Genomic DNA, 20,013 nt, shown 5'->3' on the forward strand with positions numbered 1-20,013 from the left:
CACTCTGACATAAGAACCAGCATGTTCACCACTCTGACATAAGAACCAGCATGTTCACCACTCTGACATAAGAACCAGCATGTTCACCACTCTGACATAAGAACCAGCATGTTCACCACTCTGACATAAGAACCAGCATGTTCACCACTCTGACATCAGAACCAGCATGTTCACCACTCTGACATAAGAACCAGCATGTTCACCACTCTGACATCAGAACCAGCATGTTCACCACTCTGACATAAGAACCAGCATGTTCACCACTCTGACATAAGAACCAGCATGTTCACCACTCTGACATCAGAACCAGCATGTTCACCACTCTGACATAAGAACCAGCATGTTCACCACTCTGACATAAGAACCAGCATGTTCACCACTCTGACATAAGAACCAGCATGTTCACCACTCTGACATAAGAACCAGCATGTTCTGTTCATTACAACACGTTATTCTTTATTGGTCACCTACGTGGAAAGCACAAACAGCAACAATGGAGCTTCACAACTAACCACATCAGCCACCAAAACCGTAACCATAGAGAAAATAGAGGGAAAAAAACACAATAGGACAACCAAGGACATGCCTGTTTGGAAAAAGAGAGGAACCCGAGGACCTTAGGTACGTTCGGCTTTCAGAGATGGGAGCCTTTATATAAATAGCCCATCTGATCTCCCCAGCACTGTGCACTTGCTGATGTCATGGAACGTCTTCTCTCTGTCTCTCCATCACTCGCCCGCTGTCTCTGTGGCATCCAGTGACGCATGAATGTGTGTGTGTGTGTGTGTGTGTGTGTGTCTTCAAGCTTGTGTGAGTGAGTGATTCCCTACAGCTTTCTCTCTTACAAAGCCATAGGGGTCACATCTGGGGATGTGTCTTTGGGGGGACTTTTCTGTTACTATACTGGGCCCATGCAGCGTCACCGTTTCCACGGCAGCAGACGTTACATTATCAGAAGCAGCAGTGGTCGTCTGAAGACGAAGGCCGTCGAGACGGAGAGGTTCTCTTACCTTCCAGCTCCTCCTTCTCAAAGTTGGTATTGAGCATGGAGCGAGTGCCCCCCCGGTCCAGCACCGCCTCCTCATCAGTCCTCTAGGAGACACAAACACACACGTCTGGTCAGACAAATTATTATAAGAATTGTTTCAGCCCTAACACACACAAACACACACGTCAAATGTCCTCAACACATGGAGATTCACAGAAAATATACTGAGTTTAATCTGCAGAGTTACGAATTTGGCCCAACGACCGCTCAACATGCCGAAGCTACTAATTTGTTCATATTGTAACATTGGGTACATTTAATTGAACTGCTATGAGTCTTACAGTAATGTGAAAAAAGATAGGCCCCATGAAAACCATTGTCTTAAACATATGGACATTTGATCTTTATTGAGAGATGGAGGTAATATAACTAAACAAATACAATTTAAAAGAAATCTTGTTAAAATGATTTGTAAAATGTAATTAATAGAAATGCCATTTTCTTGTGAGGAAAACATTAGGACAACCCCACATTTATACTTAAAATGGCTAAAATTAGAATTGAGTGCACCACATCAGGTGCAAATGATTTGTACATTGTTAGGGATTTTGGCCTGTCTTATTTAAACCTCAGACATTAGTTTGGTTTGCTGTTGAAAGGAGTGGTATCACCATGGCGAGATCAAGAAAGCTCTCTGAGGCCTTCAGAAAGAAGGTTCTAGATGTGTATGGAAGAAATACGTTGTCAAAGATAAAACATAATGAATAAATACATTTGTTGCAGACCTACTAAACATGCAACATACTGTACAGTATGTTTCATGCACCATTGTGTGTGTGTGTGTGTGTGTGTGTGTGTGTGTGTGTGTGTGTGTGTGTGTGTGTGTGTGTGTGTGTGTGTGTGTGTGTGTGTGTGTGTGTGTGTGTGTGTGTGTGTGTGTGTGTGTGTGTGTGTGTGTGTGTGTGTGTGTGTGTGTGTGTACCAGCTAGCCAAACAAGTGTTAGCTTGTTAGCTAGATAGGTAGCTTTGTTAGAGATGTAATAGATTATAGAAAAAGTAAATGCTTTTGTAATGAACGGTAATCAGGGTTTTTCCTGCATAGAGAATTTTGAGGCGGCCGCCTCCGTCATATTTCTAGCAGCTCTCGACAAAACTCTGACAGTCGTATTTTCTACGGTGGATTTGTCATTTCTAACTGCAATTGCGGCACTGCGCCGACGTGGTGGCGGAGGCACTGTTTCGCAAATAAGTTAGCTTTCGTTTTCGCTAGCGAAATAGCTGATAGTTGATATTGACTGCTCAAGGAGAATACATATTTGAAAGTACAGAATGCCTGAGAGCCTTATATTGCATTATATTACATTATATTTTGATTGGTCATCTGGTGCCTGAATATTGTGTTTTCCTTTACATAAATAATGACATTTCCACCATAAGTTGATGCAGAAAGGTCACAAATTGGTGCATATCAATTCACCAGAATGCAAGAAATGAAGTGTTTGATGCTCGTTTAAGGACCCCCAGACAGCCCCGCTTCATGGGTCCCCCCCGATGTCAAACAGCCAACTCTCAAAACGTTTCCAGATAAGACTCAAAATCCTCCTTTGTTGAATCAAAGTCAGGTACTTTTCCAATAGTAGTCATTTTTTTTCTTTAAAAAAAAAAATGTATATATTGCCTTAGAAACGATTTTACCAGAATATTCAGTAGTGTTCACTTTCGCCAACAGAGGGCAGCAGAGCCCATCAAAGCCATGACTTCATCGCTATGCCGCGGCAACGTTGCTTGCTGACTTGTTGCTAGCCGCACTCACTTCTTGACAAAAACGGCGCAGGTTCCTTATTTCTTCTAGTTCACTTGGTCAGTTTTCAAGTTCAAGTTTTTTTCTTTTCAAGAATTGTAATGTTTTTACGATATCATCAACTCGTCGCCACTGTAATATTCTTAATAAGGATGCACGGACACAGACTCAAGGTAAGTGTGACTTTACTCGTAAACTTCAAGGTACGGAATCCCGTAAAGGACATACAGTGCGCATGACTAGAATAGGTAGATTAGTCTGCTATTACACTCATCTACTACACACTGGTACCACCTCCGCCTCATTTTGAGCCAGGAAAAACCCTGGTAATGTTATGTGGAACCAAAAATAATGATTAATTCATTGATATGTAGATTTGCTGTAGAATAATACTGTGAATTGAAATGATTTCACTAGCCTACTTCAGTACAAGTACAGTACACTGAGTCTATGGAAAACCTACACTAGAGAAGTGTCCACACCTCTGACCTGAAATGTGTGTTACAGAATGAGGAGGTGAGAGGTTCTGAGAGATGACACCTTGATGAGAGTCACCAGCACTTCAGGTATTTGTCATTGTCTTTGTATAAGCAATTCTATTTTATGAAGATAGTAGTAGGCTATTTCGTAAAAGTGGTATTGGTAACAGTGGGCAATCATTTGAAATGTACTGTCTTCTTTTTTTATTACAGCTTTGATGCCCAGATGGGATGGGAAGGAACTACGCCGAAGTACCACTAGATGCTTTATGGACTATAATGATAAATGCATGCACACGGACAACATTATTATTTTTTACCATTCTATTATTGTATTGCTCAATTGTATCTTGCCTAATTGTTTCCATTGCCATGAATTTTACTCTCTTGTACTTGTAATGGGACGTAATAAACTTTTGGCACACATGGCAATAAAATGATGATGAATCATGAATCTTGAATTATTATTATTATTATTATTATTATTTAGCTATTTAAACATGTCAGCCCTGCAATTTTGCTTCCTGAGGGTTAGCTGACAACCCCACGGACAGATGACAGGTAGGTAATGACAGGTAGTGTAATGGGGGAGTGGTTGTCTTGAGGGTGTGGTTGTCTTGAGGGAGTGATTAGGGTGGAGTTAACCAGCTATTGTTCCCACCCATTACCTCTGTGAAAAACGTCTCTGAAGAAGTTTGAGGCTAGATATCTCAGTACGGTGGTTCAGGGGGTATCACCATTAAACTATCCATGACTTCTTCAACTTGTTTCAGATTTCAATGTATGACACATCATTTTAAAGCTTACAATCTACCCTTTCATAATCCGGAAAAAACAGAAAAAAGATTTTGCCCTAGTTGAGAACTTTTTAACCATGCCCCGTCACAAATATTATAATATTAAAAAGGAACTGAATATTTCATGGCGTGTCCTAATTTTTTCACATGACTGTATATAAGAGCTCCCGGCTGCCAGAGGCCACATCCCAAAATAAACACACAGCTTCATGAGGCTAACCTTCCCCAACAGTCACCATAGCTACAGTGGCCAATCGCTATATTAAGAGCCACACTCCTTCCAGTGCCAGATTTCATTATTTTTGTCATGGTTTTAACAGGAGAGCTTCCTCATGTGCATAATCTCAGACAGATTAACATTTGAGATTTCACACTTCTTCTGAAGTGTGTTAACTCAACAATCTGGATTGTAATGTGGCTACAGGAACAGGAACGAGGAAGTAGGGCTATAGGCTACTGGTACTAAAAAGGAATACACTAGTTATTAGACACAAGAAACTTGAGACATAACCATCATGTCACATGCTATTTAGTCTGAATTTAATCTGGGTCCTAGGAAGCAACTCTTGTTCTCTCAGTATACAATGATGTTGGCAAGGTCAGGGGGCTACCGTCTTCTTTTTTTGCCAACCTCATCAATTTAGTAGAGGTGGCATTTTACTGAGTAGGAGGTGGTGGATGCCTGTGGTAAACCTGTGAAACATGATTGTCTGAGCTACACACACAGATGCCTGCCTAATGGGAGCTAACGCTCATCTTGGAAATGAGTCTTTGGTCGTCACCAAAACCAACTGCAGATGTTCTCTCACAGCCATATGTTTATTAACAATAATCTCCAAACAGCTGAATGGCAACAATGCTACATGCTACAGAATAAATCAGGCCATTTGAATTTGTATTATATTGATTGTACTTAGTACTTTATTACCTTATTAGTACTTTACTGTGCCTTATTGTCTATTGTGTTTTGTTATCATTCTCTTTATTGCTATCGTTATACATTTACACTGCACTGTTGAGAGGTTACTCATTTCAAGCATTTTATTATACCGTTTATATCTGTATCCTGTAGATAGATAAACTTTGATTTGATTTGATTAAATTAGATTTGATTTCGCATCGTTTGAAAATCTAATCTGTCTCTAAATCTAATGTAATCAGCACTTAACATGATTGGAAAACGTAAACAGTAAATCGAAAGCTGACTGGTTAGACAGTTGGCCTATAGGGAGAGACAGAAATGAAGACTACAGATATTTGAATTCAGTGGGGTTAAATTAAGGAAATTACACAATGAACGAACATGTAACTATTTGTAGTGCAGAAATTGCAGAAATGTGGTGCCACTATTATACAAAGTGAAGCTCAGTGGTAGTAAGTGTTACGCCACAGTATGTGTACAGTATTCTCTGGTTTACACTGGCCCAACCACAGCTGAAGTCTGCTACCACAACTACAAAGACTTATTGACTGGCACATTTTCAATCCTATGAGAGTTTTTCTTAGTGAAGTGGATTAAGATAGAGACACACAGACACAGACACACAAAGACACACAAAGACACACACACACACACACACGCACATGGATGCCCATGTGAGATAGCCCAAAGGATCATGGGAGTGTTGCAGACAGATGTTGAGGGTTGGGGGGTTTAGACACAGACTCACGAACAGACACACGCACATTTCATCACGCACATTAGACCCTAGACAGATGGTTAATAGTTAAGAGAGAGACTAGACATGTTCAGCAATCCTACCAAAGCAATCCTACCAGAGAGCTGAGAAAGAGTGACAACCCTGGGAGAAATGTGAAGGGTGACTCCAGGGGCAGACCCCACCAGTGGCCCAGGAGAACGGCCCTCTGGGAAATCCTCTCAGACTCAGTGACATCACACAGGAGACCACTGGGATCATCATTCCAATGGAGTCTCTCAACTCTGGTCCTCAGGGAACTGCATGGTTTTATTCTAGGCCAGTACTAACCCATCTAGTTCAGCTCATAAAGGACCTGATGATTGGTTGATTTATTGGATCAGGTGTGTCTGGCTACTTTAAACATGTGCAGCCCTGTGGGAACCAACGTTGAGCTACTTGTGGTCCTATACATTCCTTTCATGCTTTTTCAACGTTAGGGTCAATCCATTTGTGACAGGGTCTGGTTAAAAAGTGAAGTGGGGTAGTAAGAAGAAGATGCTTATTTGAATGTTGGTACACCTCAAACCAAATAGCTTAGAGAAACACGCTCTGAATCAAAACACACGTGATCCTAAAACTGTTGTTTGTTATATCGAGTGGGCTCTTCAACTTGTGTAACTTTTCAACTTTTTTTTTTTTAAATTAAAGAAGCTTTTTGCTCATTTGCGTGACTTGAGAAAATGTTTGACATGCGGCCCTTTCCTCCAGACCATGTCACATTTCAGTTCATTCCGGATATTTAAAAAGTGCCCCATGTATCGTCTGTGATATTCATTCATATTTAGTTTCACTTTCTGGGTTAAACTGACTGCAGCCTTAATCCTCCTACAGATAACAGCTTGTTGAACCAACCAAGGGGGAACAAATCCTTCCCAAACACCAATGCTCTCTTTCTCTGTACAAGACACAGGAGCGGGTTTGCTCAGTGCTGTTTCCCGACCTCTGTTCAGTTTGAGAAAAAAATCATCCTGCATGTCCCTGTTTTTATTAATAGAACTGGGGATCTCCTGCGGGCATCTGAGCTCTGACCTCAGATCAGCAGGGAGCCCGCAACATCCCCCCCCCCCACACACACACACACACACACACACATCACTGCCTTCATTACACGCTCCAGATCTCGGATCAGATTAATCTACTCTTAATCCTAACGTTTACTACAGCTGGATAAACCCCTGGATCGGACCCTGGACCAGAGGTTCGGGGACAACCTGGACCTGCCCCCGTTACATAGCACTGATTAAATCAGCTCCCATCATGGGCACTGCTGGTGATGTCATCAGAGTCGGCGCCTGGATCATGTGACTAAGACCCTGGGGAGGTAGGATGGAGAAGGAGGTGGAGGAGGGGCTGCTCTCTTTCTCTATCTCTCTATACACGCGCGTGCATGCACAATTATGCATGCGCGCACGCACACACACAGTACACACACACACACACACACACACACCGCACGCCATGCATGTGTTAGCAAATCCATATGTACTTCAGCAGTTGGCTGGATGGGAGTGGGTGGATGAATGAACAACCTCGGGGCTACAGTGGGGGAGGGGAGGGCTGTCAGTCTTGGGCCAGATCCTAAAAGAGGATGCTCCATCGGATGTCAGCCAGGAACATATTAAATTGATCTCTACTGGGCAGAGCACCATGCTCACCTTGGTGCTTGACATTGAGTCTCTCTGTACTCTCTCCCGCACTACCCAGTATTGCAATATAGATAGAATGCAGGGCAAGAAATGGGCATCATTCAAACCATTATGAATGAAAATTGTCCCATTTGACTGTTTATTTATCTGTCTGTCTGTCTGTCTGTCTGTCTGGTTGTCTGTCTGTCTGTCTGTCTGTCTGTCTGTCTGTCTGTCTGTCCGTCCGTCCATCCGTCCATCTATCACATGCTTAGTCATGTTCTTATCATAAAATATAGGGAGACCACATCAGAGGACAAATAGCACTGCTCTGACATAAAGCACTGCTCTGACATAAATTCTGAGCAAAACCCTGCATACTTCCTCACTCTAGGGAACATTGGTGTTTTCGACGAACCCTGGCCACCTGATTAGCACTTTGGATTGAAAAGCATCTAGCACCATATAGTCCAGTAATTCCTTCTTCTTCTTTTTTTACTCTTTTTTTATATTCTACTCTTTCTACTCCTTCTACTTTTTCTCAGCTCATGTTCTCAGTTCACTAACTTTCACTAACCCCCGCCCCCTGAACAAGACAGCATCAAGATACGACAGAATGGCAAAAGAAACACAGCCAAAGCCTCCAAGACCAAAATCACTCAAAGGATTACAAACAATTTGCACGCAGCAGAGCAGGTGGCCCAGAATCTAGAGTTACAGTTTCCAGGTGGCGCTTACAATCCCTTATCCATACACCACCACCACTGCCCCAAATCAGCTTGCAATTCTGGGCCAGCCCTGATCCTGACTGAACTGTCTATAGTCTATGAACTCAGCCACTCTTTCTAATGAGTTCTATGTCTGACATTATTGGACTATTATTGAGTGAGTGAACTCAAAAAACCAATAAAGTCAGCATTTCCTGGAGACCACCTGCCCTAGAATAGGAGGTCTCTGTTCATCTGGCTGCTACTGGTGACAAGACCAACAGCTGTCTTGGTCTTAGAGCTGGAAAACCAGGTCCTGCAGAACAACACACACACACACACACACACACACACACACACACACACACACACACACACACACACACACACACACACCTCTCCCATCGGCACCCCTCCCCCATTCATTGCAGAGGAAGCTAAAGCAAACCTTCTGGGCCTGTTGTGTTCATATTCATGCAATGCATGTATGTGGGCCAATTTTTACATTGAACAAGCAGGATATTATGCTGTGTATACCTTGTGTATGCTGTGTATACCATTCAATTTATTTGAATGGTGTTAGTGATTCATGTAATGCTAGGAGAGGAGACTCTCATCTTACATCTGACGTGCACTGAAAAATAATGTGGTCAATGACCTCCATCCTTTGATATGTTTCACCTTGAAATTCTCAACGTTTTCAGGCTTACACACAAACACAAACACACAAAGGCTTACACACAAACACAAACACACAAAGGCTTACACACAAACCCTGCTCGAGACATGTCTTTCCTTGAACTATTAATTTGCAAATTATACATGCTCACGTTCAAGTGCCAAAATTAAACCTACCTATGATTTTCAGCAGAGGAAGTAAACATTTGGTTTGGATAATTGTTTCAGTTTTAACCTGAATTTGTTTGATAATGCTTTAACTCTCTGTTTGTTTGATAATGCTTGAATCCATGATTCTCTTAAACATTAATTAAATAATGACATAAAATGAATTGAATCAAGCGGAAATAAGGCCTTCTTAATTCTCTATCATCTTACAAATAGAATCTTTGTTTTCAACCAGAGCCTAATAATCTCTGAAAGACACTAACTTGGCCTTGAACTTGGACTTGTGGCGGAAAGAACAATAACTGCAACACTAGTAGGGCATATCTGGTGGTATTTTCTTTTAGGAGGAACGCATTAAGAAATAATAAACACAGAAAATGTCTCTGATGTTGATACAAGGTGTGCCTGGGTTATGTTCCGTTATCTTAACCAGTAAAAATCACAGACCTACTGTTCACACAAGCCGTTCCCAGGAAACAACGGACATTAGAATACAGCTTTCCAGGACACATGCCTTGTGACCCAATTTCCACATTTTCTCATTTGCCTCTCTTGGGAGGTTCTGTGACGCACTGAACCACAGGGATGAGAAATGTTTATGTTAATATGATATCTAGGTCATGAGGTATACATTAAAGATATGGAGAACAGGTCTGTATTGTGCCCTGTACTGTGACCTCCCACTCTACACTAATACATAGTGTATGGCTTTTCAAGCACTCTCGATGTGACATGAACTGTAGATCCATCAGGTCGAGATCTGTCTATTGACTGTAGCTCTGTCTTCCTGGGAGAGTGAGTACATGTGCTCAAAGTGCAGGGTGACTTGAAAGCTCCAGCTAGCTACGGGAGGAGGCGGATTAGCAGGAGCTGCTAGAGCGACCTGATTGGTTGGAGAGGCAGACGTCGGGGATCTGATCCCTATGGCCTTGGTTACCGTGGCGATGGTAGCAGAATCAGCATCAGCATCACAGGAGAGATTTTCAAAGCCTTATACTATATCTCTATACCACAGGCTCTCTCTTACCTTATGAGACATTCCCAGAAATACAGAAACACACAGCCTATAACATAAGGCAAAGCCAACAGAATTGCTGCTTTAGGGACCATAAACCAACCAAGACAAACATGCACGCAAACACTCTCTCATTTGTTTACCCTTCCTTCCATCACTCCATGAAAGATCAATGAGCTCATGACAACAGGTTTAAGCTCTCTTTTCCCCACTCGGTGAATGAAAGTCCCATCTGTCAGGAAGCTTCCTCTGAACCGTTAGCATGCAGGGAGGAGGAGGCAGATCAGCACAACTGTCCTCTCTGCGGCACAGCGTGAGCGTGCATCCCAGTAAGCATACATTAACCCTATACAGACCTGGCAGCTGCTAACTCTGCCCTGTAGTGACATCAACATTAATCCTGGTCAATACTTTCGGAAAGGAGTTCAATGCATTGATGTATGATCAATGTCAATGCTGTTATCGACTGTTTCGGACCACCGTCACTCTGACTATCAGAAAATATGAATATATGAAAAAGTGAATATTGGTTCTTAAAGTGTGTGTTCTTGTCATCACCCCCACATATGAGCTGAAAGTCATTAAGAACTACTCTTGCACCCACAACAAACACTACCAACGACCTACCACACAATTAACACTAACAATGATCTATCACAAGAACCAAAAGCGATAGTTCCTCGATATCATCGGCGTATCCCATACGGTCTGCAACAGCATCCCCTGGATGTCCCAGGCTGAACACAGGGCCCATACCTGGCAGATAAATCCATTGTTTGGGTCCGAGCTCCCTGACAACATGGCTTTTCCCACTGGGGCAGGATGCCCCCCGTCTCCCCTTGCGTTTGCGGCGGCTGAGCGACGAGAGGTGGACGATCCGATCCCAAACCCAAAAACAGAGGAGAGGGTTGCCCTTGTGTGTGTCTGCCGGCTGGAGGTTTGGCAGTCTGTCGAGCCCCGCTCTTCTCATCCGCTCTTCCTTATGCCAGGAAGCCTCATCCTCCTGACAGCCTCACAACAACACAAACAAGCGCTCAGCCTCTCTCTGCTCTGATCCAGGCAGCCTCCGATGTCTCTGACAAGCGGGCCGTCCACCAATCCCCCGTGAGATTAGCGTGCTGACATCATCGATGCTGTGCTGTGCTGTTCTGTTCTGTGGCCCTCTTATCTAAGAGAGGCTTGCGCTAAGTCACGGTGAGCAAAAACACAGCCCCCCCCACCCCCCCCACCCCACCCTCTCCCCACCTTCTTCTGTGGGGAGTCCAGAGTGGCACAGGCACATCTCATCAGTGCACATGCAACGTCCATCATACACCTCGCCTGGGACACGCTATAAGGGTTTTAGCTTCACTGTCAGCCTCTGTGTGTCCCCTACCTGGGGCAATGAAGCTGCTCTCTCTGGCTGCATCACATCGTCAGCAGAATACTGTGATAGAAGCAAGCTGTGCTAGAAATGGATACGCTAAAAATGGAACGCTCCCACTGACACACTAAAGCTAGTTAGCATGATACATTCTTACTAGTTCATAATCTATATCACTAATAACTGTTTTTTAGGGAAACTATGAGAAATTTGGGAGAAAAAAAACACTATCCCTCTTAGCATTCTCCTCTTAGCTCTCTCTCTCTCTCTCTCTCTCTCTCACTCATCCTCCCTCGACACTTTCTCTCTCTCTCTGCTATAATTAAACATCCAAGAGAGCACAGCCGATCTCTTACAGCTACAGTAGGGAGGCTGTGTACAGTCGGACCACCAAGTCGGACAGAGATTTCACACTGATCCAAGAACATTACGTCCAAAAGAACAAGCCTGCTCCACAGACTTACCCCTTCTGTCCATTCTGGACCCTCACCAGCCCATCTTACCGCCCAGCATAGGGACTCCTATCCCTACCCCATATACTCACATTACCCAAAAGACTCACATAACTACCCCACACCCAGACTCTCTTGGATAACCGCCAAATGGATCTTTAGTAACCTTTCTGACCTTCAGGATGGTTTAAAAATGGATAAGAGGTATGGATTAAGTCAAAAATCATTGTATAGGCAAAAGTTGAATTATTTATTTTGTTTGGATGTTTGAAAGTGTTTGTCTGAAGGTAAGCACTTACCACACTCTTGTCTCCTTGAGGACTTTCCTGCAAAAACATAGTAAAAGAACAGCAAAATCAATCCACTGAACATTGTTTAATAGCATGTGCTAAAGTGTAAATAAAATCGTAAGTGTAAATCCAGGTCAAGCTATGCCTCTTCATAAGTCCCAAGGTCCTATTGAATCAGATCCATATAATGCATGGAATGGAATGAGGAATGGTATCAAACATGTGTGTCATTCCTTATTCCATTCCATGTATTACAATGAGCCATCCTCCAATTTCTGCCTTCACCAGCCTCTACTGTATTCAATCCAAACTGGTCACAGGATGTCCATGGAGAGCGTAGTTGAATGAACATGCATACAAGTCCTTTGTCTCAAGAATCCCAGCATGCTATCTTTGAGTACTTTAAGAATGTTGTTCTAGTCTACCTCCACGGTTCACCTCCCCTGATTGAATAGAGCCTGTGCTGTTTTGTTCCATTGAGTTACAACCTTCAACTCTGAAGATTTCCCAGAGATAACTCACATGTAACTAAATAGCCACACACTAACCCTGCGTAACCATGACAGCACACTGGGATTCAGAATACAAGGCATGTGACAACTAAGCAGTAATGACTTACGATGACACAATAAGACACTCCACTGCATAGTAGGAGATGAGCCATCCCATCCCATCCTAGTCTATCACTCAACCTGTGGTAAATGCATATAGCCCCCGGAGAAATGCTTTATTTTATCGTTTACACTGACTTTATAACATTTCAGAATGATGTAATACTGATCTTCTTTCAACGGGTTAAAACAAAAGCTATATTTCTTCCCTCCCTGGCCTTGGACGGAAGCTTTAGGACCTGCAGCTAAAACACACCATCATGTGAATTCTAAATAAGGGTTGACCGCTGTAATAAGCACAGCCTTTAGTCACCACTTGTGACCACCCAACCTCATCCCTCAGTGTATCGTGAGTGAATCTGAGTCAAATTAGATTTAAATGGATTTCGAATTAATGTATTCCATTGTTCATTTCTATATTGTTTTTCTGTGTTTTTCTTAGCCCACGGTTTCACCAGATAGTGCTGTGTCAAGTCAGGTAACTCTGGTAAGCATCACCTTTGTGACCCAGGGCCTTATGAATGAATGAATGAATGAATGAATGAATGAATGAATGAATGAATGAATGAATGAATGGTCTTTATTGTCATTAATACAGTACAGGTACCATACAACGAAATTTAGGAGGGGGGGCTCCCCTGGTGCTTGGGAAAAATACTAAAAACAAGAAGGGAAAAGAGCTGGTTTACATAAATAAAGGCTATATACACTATTTACTATACTATACTACTATACTATACAATAAAACACTGTGCTGTACTCTATGCTATGCTATACATATCCTAACATTTCCTATCTCTGAACCTTATGTACACAAGGTTATCAGTAAGATGAATCATTTAGATTCAGAAATGGACATGGTTGAAAATAAGGATATGTCACAGTGTGTTACATTGCACCCTGTTGAATAATCTTTAGTCTATCAACAACCCTAGAGTAAACTATTCTCCGGATCATATCATGGACATAATCATTGAATCTATATGCCTCTGGATAGTCCACAGAGATCGGGTGCCCGTGCCCTAGGTTGTGCAGACCCTTCTGCCTGTCAGATCTCGGGGAGGCTGGTGGAGGCAGAAATCGGAGGAGTTCATTGAAATGCATGGAATGGAATAAGGAATGGTATCATACTTGATACCATTCCTCCTCATTCCATTCCATTCCATGCATTACAATGAGCCTGTCCTCTGATTTGAATCCAGGTGAACCCATACTATAGGTAGGTTCTCCTCCTAAAGCATAAACAGAGACTGTGTCTATGCCTCTACTCTGTGGCATTAGTCTAAATAAGCTTATTTTGATTCTTGGCTTTGCTTAGAGTTACAGTTCCTCTAATGGGCAGACAGATTAAATAGGTCAGTCTCCAGATCAGTGTGATTGGAGAGAAGTGTCAGAAGCCAATTAACGCATGCCCCCGTCTCCTTGTGTGTTGTTAGGATGCGACTGAGTAAAGACAAGCGCTCACCAGCTGAGTGACACAATTCTCACCAGCTACAGAACGTCCTGCTACCCATGTCGCTGGTGCAGTGGGTTCACCGCCACAGCGACGGTTTACAATCGCGTTCATTGATTTCTATTAACAAGGCTTATCACCATATAACCATTTGAGTTTGAAGGGGGCCTTATCTTTTGCATAGATTTGTCTCTAGATACATTACATGTCTAAAGTAGGCTACCCTTAACCTTCTGGTTCATTACACCAGAGGGTTCATTACACAATAGGTAGCCTATTTGGCCATTTGGCGATGCGCAATCCTGAAATTCTATTACTTCCATAACTACATAATATACTGTAGGCTCTCTCACATGTAAATGTAAATGTAATATCCACTAATGTAGACCTACAAATAAGGCACATGGTGAGGGAAATAGGCCTATATCCTACAAATGTAGTATAGCCTATTAAAGACATTTCATGGTCATAAAATCATTGGCACAATCATGGTACGATCTTTGAACCTACATTAATAGACTATAGGCCTATTGACTACTAAAGGCTATTTGTGCTTCGGAAGAAAAAAATAACAATACTACACTATAATAACCTTTTTGCCTGCCTATAAGGGGTCAGAATTATTATGTTGTCGATTTGGAGTAATCAAAGTTACTAAATCCATTTTCGGAGAAAACATAATGGTTTCCCATGTATGAGAATCCTTACCGTCGGCAATAGCGGCTCCATTTGGGCTCCTTGGTCCGTTATATCCATCTTTTCCTTTCCTCGATCCCTCTAATCTCAATGCGCTCCTATAGCCTGTTGTCTTCGCCTGTCAAATAAAGCCTGGCTATAAGGGGTGATTTTTTTGTTTCACTGGTCTGGTTTTCTCATATGAAGGTAGGCATCCTCGTTCTGTCCTACATAATTTACTCATGGGGGTAGCTATTTCCCATTCACGCGTTCAAGCTTGGAGCTTGCAGTTTCGTTCCCCTGACGAGGGGCGCACACGTGAGACAGGCTACTATAGAGCTCCTCAGAGCAGACTGGTTTCACAGCACACTCTGTTTAAGATTACACAGATGTCGACACTCGTCAGATACTATCCATATGAACAATGATTCTATCATATAAAATCCTATCCTGTAAATCTTATTATCGACTAGAACCATAATTTGTAGCATACAACAAAGGCATAATAAAATATTGATAGATGAATCGATGTAATATAGGCTGTAATAGACCAACTCATGTTGTACAAGTGAATTTGGTAGACAGAAGCCTAAACTATGCAGAGATAGTTTATAGAATAAAACAAGATTTTGTCATAACACGTTTTTCTTATAATGTATTCTATTCTAGTTAAATTAGATTCTTTTTTATATATACAGTATATAAGAAGACGATATTTATAAATGTCACATGTATAGGGCCATCGTTTCGATCTAGTCTATGGCAATCCATGTAAGATAACCAAAAATATATGCTCGATGAAACCATTCCACCATCGCTCATAGATAACGCCGTGTGCACCACGCAGACCAGGCATGGTGGTTGAGTCTCCTGTCTCGGCTCATTGAGCCGTCTGAAAACTGTAACATTGGCGCTCCCTTGTGTTGAATAGAGAAAGTAGTCCCAGAAATTAATTATAAATATATGCAGCTGCCTTCTACAGTATAATCGATATACCCATTTCCCCAAGCGTGTTTGTTTAAAAATAATAATAATAAAAAGCTCCATGTCTACTTGAAGATATGATTTAAAAAACGACCCTGACCAGTAGCCTATCCGATTCAAAAGTGAAGGAAGCTACAACGATAATAAAACAATTTTAAAAAGTAAATACAAATATATTAGCCATCACCAAAATATGCAGCCCTGTCAAAAAAAACAGCACAAAGTTAGGATTTAATTCCCCTCCCAGTGAATAGACTTCTATATCCTATTCCACGATAAATAAAGCAGTGCTTATTCACTGTCAAATACAACAGGGTGAAAAAGTTAAATAAAATGCTAATTTGATTAGCCTAGATTGTGTTGTATATTTGATACGAATACATTGTGCACATTCTACAGTAATATTACAATTTAATTCACATATTGCGTGTAATTTGCAATTATTTCCCACAAAATTCAAAATCCTATGATTTCAACAATATGCTCAAACTGGCATATTCCAAACAGCGAACATTTACCTCCAATTGGTACATATAGCCTATCACTTCACAATTTAACAGTTTAACATCTTGGCAAATGCCTGTACACAATAAAGAGAGAGGAAAATATAATAATAAGACATTTCCAAAAATGTATTAGGCCTATTGATTTCAAACATCTAACGACACATTAATTATATCAAATTAATATGTAAATATGTAGCCTATAAGTTATTTAATAATACCAGCTATAGCCTATAGCGCTAGGCTACATTTAGTCGTTGCCATGTTCCATCTATTGTTTCAGCCATATCCAGGTTATATCCAATAAGTTAATATAATTGGCCAGTAAAAGATTTCAGTTGGATGGGATAAATGTCTGTTTTTGTTAGCCTATGAATATATTCCACCTGTGGCATGTCAATATATCTCCGAGTCTTTCCAAAGGATTAATATTATGGTGGCGACGTTTCTGACCAGTTACACTCCGATTGGTCTTTTTGTTTGGTGTCATCACTGACACCTGTTTGCAAACTCTCCGTTGAAACTGTGTCTGCAGTTTGTCCGTTGGCCCAGCAAGACAGGTCTGAGTTTGACGCACCGCAATACTGGAATGAGGGACGCGCAAAACCCGATGGTTCTGCGTAATAGCCAAATGTCCCTGTGCAATCCATCGGGGCGAGTGGAAGCGGCTTTCCAGCTGCGGCGTACGACAGCAAGGTGGCTGCGTTTTCGGCAAAATCAGTGGAGGAAGTCGCTTCCCGTGAGCGGGTGGCAAAGTCAAATCGGTTGTTTGCTGGGGAGACAAACCATCTCGGAGTGTTGTCCTCAGTGGTTTGTGGGGAAAGCATGTTGTTGGTCAGGGGGACGTTATAGTCTACTCCAGAGCTGACCCCACCGGCGCTAGGGCGAAAACAGGACTTGGCATAAGTGCTGGCGAATTGGTGTTGCAAGAAAGAGTTGGCGATGGCATATCTGGCACCAGGCACAAACTGGAAGTAAGACGACTCACTCGGCGATGACGTCAACCGGTCAGTGTCGCAACCTGTATAGATTCTAGGGACACAGCAAATAACCAGAAAAAAGAATCATTAATGCACAATATATTTTTTATTTGTTCCTAAAAAAAGATAATGAAGGCAAATGTGGTTAGAAAAATCACAAATTCAAGATCACGTCAGGCCTATATAGCACTGATGCATAATCTGAAAAGGCCCAATAAAATAACGCCTTGACACAGTAAATATATGTCATCAATGCGCATATCTAACCGAGGGTGTCCCATGTCCACAGAATGTTTATCGCTGGCGCGTAATAAGAGGTTTTCCATAGGCCTAATTCAATTTCCCCTACAATTTAGGAATATTAATAGGCCTATGTGATAAGTAGGTTATGGGAAAGTAGGTTATGGGAAAATACATGGGTATAATAATGTTTCCTCCATGGATGACACAACGCAAAATAAAACAAACATCGATCAGTGTTTCAGGAAAAACGTAGAATCACATAATCACAGTTACCGTACGCAGTACAGTACATTATGCCTATGCATTATTTTTGATTGTTTGATTTGATTGATATGATTTCCTTCTTCATAACCTAAAGTAGACGGTATAGTCTGATCTCGTTTAATGGAAATAAAACGTATAACGTGCATCAAGAAGAACTATTTCATTTCAGGCCTGTGATGGAAATTACTATTAAATTACTGTAAAGTCTTTATTACCTGTCATAATTGTCCCGAAAGCCTTTGGCAAAGGGATTGTGGTCGATTTTCAGCTGAGTTATCTGTTAAGAAAGGAAACATGGAATACAGTAGGCCTATTGAATTATATCGATATAACAGAGTAGCAATTCATGGAAACGGGGATGTTCTCTTACATCCGTATTCTGGTAAGCTGTGACAGCGGTGAATTGCGTCTCTGGGAAAGTAAAGGTTTGAAGGTGTCTGGATTGTCGCGTGTCCTCCTTCCCATCTTCGTTCACCTCAATCACATTCAGCCGCGGTTGGTACTTATGGAGGGACTGCACAACAACCATCTGAAAAGATTACATGAATGCTCTTATGCAAGGAAGCAAAGCAGACTTGTTCACACAGTGCGCATCATACACAAAGGCAATGCATAATAAGGCTAAAGGCCTACGTTTCGAGTGATAGGGTTAGGGTTATATAGGCGATATATTTTCAAAACGTATTTCTCCATTTGAGATTATGTAGCTTGAAGAATAAATGTGAACAGACAACCTACCTGACCTGCATTTTCCAAGGCACCTTTATTATTGGCTAACTTAAGTTTTCCAAACGATATTTCCTGACGCATCCAATGCGCGCCGGTGTTTGGAGAGTCGGGATGCATGTACACCTTGTTCCCTATAGAGACAACATTTGAACAACAGAAGCAGTTGTAAATCATTGTTCTCACTGTTAAAACAGAATTGAGATGGGGGAAAGATTTAGGCCTATACCTGTCGTATTTGTGTCTGCTTTGCCACTTGGTATCCACTGCCCTCCTTGGAAGCGCCAGTGGTTGGGGTCCGCAAGACTGACATCGACGAAGATATTATAATGCGCCACTGGATTAAGGCCCGATATATTAAAGCTTAAAAACGGAAACATTCGTCTAAGAGAAGAAACAATGATGTGGCAACATATATTTTCAAGTTAGACAAAGTGCCACAGAATACAGAGCGCAATCATGAGATCACGCCCAAATTATATTTACGAACCCACAGCGCCCTGTTCGTTATTTGGTTATTATACCTAAATAATGACTACTTAATTATACTTATTATACTAATAATTAACTATTTTATGTAAATTGAAATTATGTAACCCCCTCAATGGGAGCATGATACTCACCGTCCTTGTTTAGTGATAATCATTTCTGTTTGATGCCTGTGAAACGTAAGCCACAGTGCCCTGTTGCAAAGATAAACTTGGGGTTTACCAAAAAACATCCGTGTCTGAGCGACCGGGGTCTGATGGAGACCAGCCGCTTGGTGTGCATGCCCGTACGGCTGTGCGTAAAAGTAACCTGCAGGGGTTGGGAAACCTTGGTGTGAGGTGGTGGTCAAGAGGCTGTCATATGCGCCCTGCACCGAGTGGTGTGCCAAGTGACGACTTGAGTTGTTTGGCGAAAGGGCCAGGTGAGTAGATCCATGCTGGGTGTGGTGTGGGAACATAGTTCCTGATGGCGAGACAGACACGGGATGAGATGAGCGGTAGATTCGCTCTGAAGATACATCGAAGTTGTGACGAATGTCAGAGACGGTCTCCTGAGCAGTGTGCCTGCTTCTCTTGCAGTCACCAAATGAGTCCTTGGAGTCGGTAAAATTGTCTCCGTCCATCGAATTGGTCATCCCTCTTTTTATTCAAAAAGAGTTTCGGGTCCTAGAGGAAACGGCGGTGCTGTAGCCTATATAAAGTTCACTGTGAACTGTTCACACCTGTCTGATCTAGTAAAATCCAAGCCATAACATTGGATAAACGCGCGACGCGATGTTGCTGAAGCTTGTGGTGCTTTAGAAGTGGCGCGCTCCGCGCAGCGTTCAGATACTCGCCTGGTACGCGGAGTAAATTAGCCTAGGCGTGTTGAATTGCTTTCCCTAATTACAAAAAACCCTCTAAGGCGAGACACCAGTTTTTTAAATGTTGTTTTTAAATGGCATTGGCGTTCAACCCTCCTTTTCGCATTCTATTATTTTCACTTTTCAGACAGCGGGAGATAAATCATATAAGGAGGGGCCG

At 42.1% G+C, this 20,013-nt stretch overlaps 2 protein-coding genes across 2 annotated transcripts in view; both read right to left on the reverse strand.

Annotated features, from left to right (window-relative positions):
- The window catches only part of slc4a10a (solute carrier family 4 member 10a), a gene marked incomplete at both ends in the record, with an annotated part of 37,076 nt that extends 22,193 nt beyond the window's left edge, over positions 1–14,883 (reverse strand). The window contains 2 exons of the mRNA XM_080526361.1: positions 1,011–1,092; positions 14,836–14,883. Of these exons, the coding sequence (XP_080382487.1) occupies positions 1,011–1,092; positions 14,836–14,883 (130 nt within the window). The remainder of the gene's footprint in view (positions 1–1,010; positions 1,093–14,835) is intronic.
- Positions 14,884–16,720: 1,837 nt separating this feature from the next.
- On the reverse strand, positions 16,721–19,625 carry LOC308154163 (T-box brain protein 1-like; the record flags this gene model as incomplete). The annotated part of the gene is made up of 6 exons (XM_080527338.1): positions 16,721–17,321; positions 17,992–18,053; positions 18,147–18,305; positions 18,515–18,636; positions 18,732–18,886; positions 19,126–19,625. 6 exons carry the CDS (start codon positions 19,623–19,625, stop codon positions 16,721–16,723), a joined length of 1,599 nt encoding a protein of 532 aa, XP_080383464.1.
- Positions 19,626–20,013: the final 388 nt, after the last annotated feature.

Source organism: Nansenia antarctica (assembly GCF_963989245.1).
Source record: "Nansenia antarctica genome assembly, chromosome: 3".
Classification (NCBI taxonomy): domain Eukaryota; kingdom Metazoa; phylum Chordata; class Actinopteri; order Argentiniformes; family Microstomatidae; genus Nansenia; species Nansenia antarctica.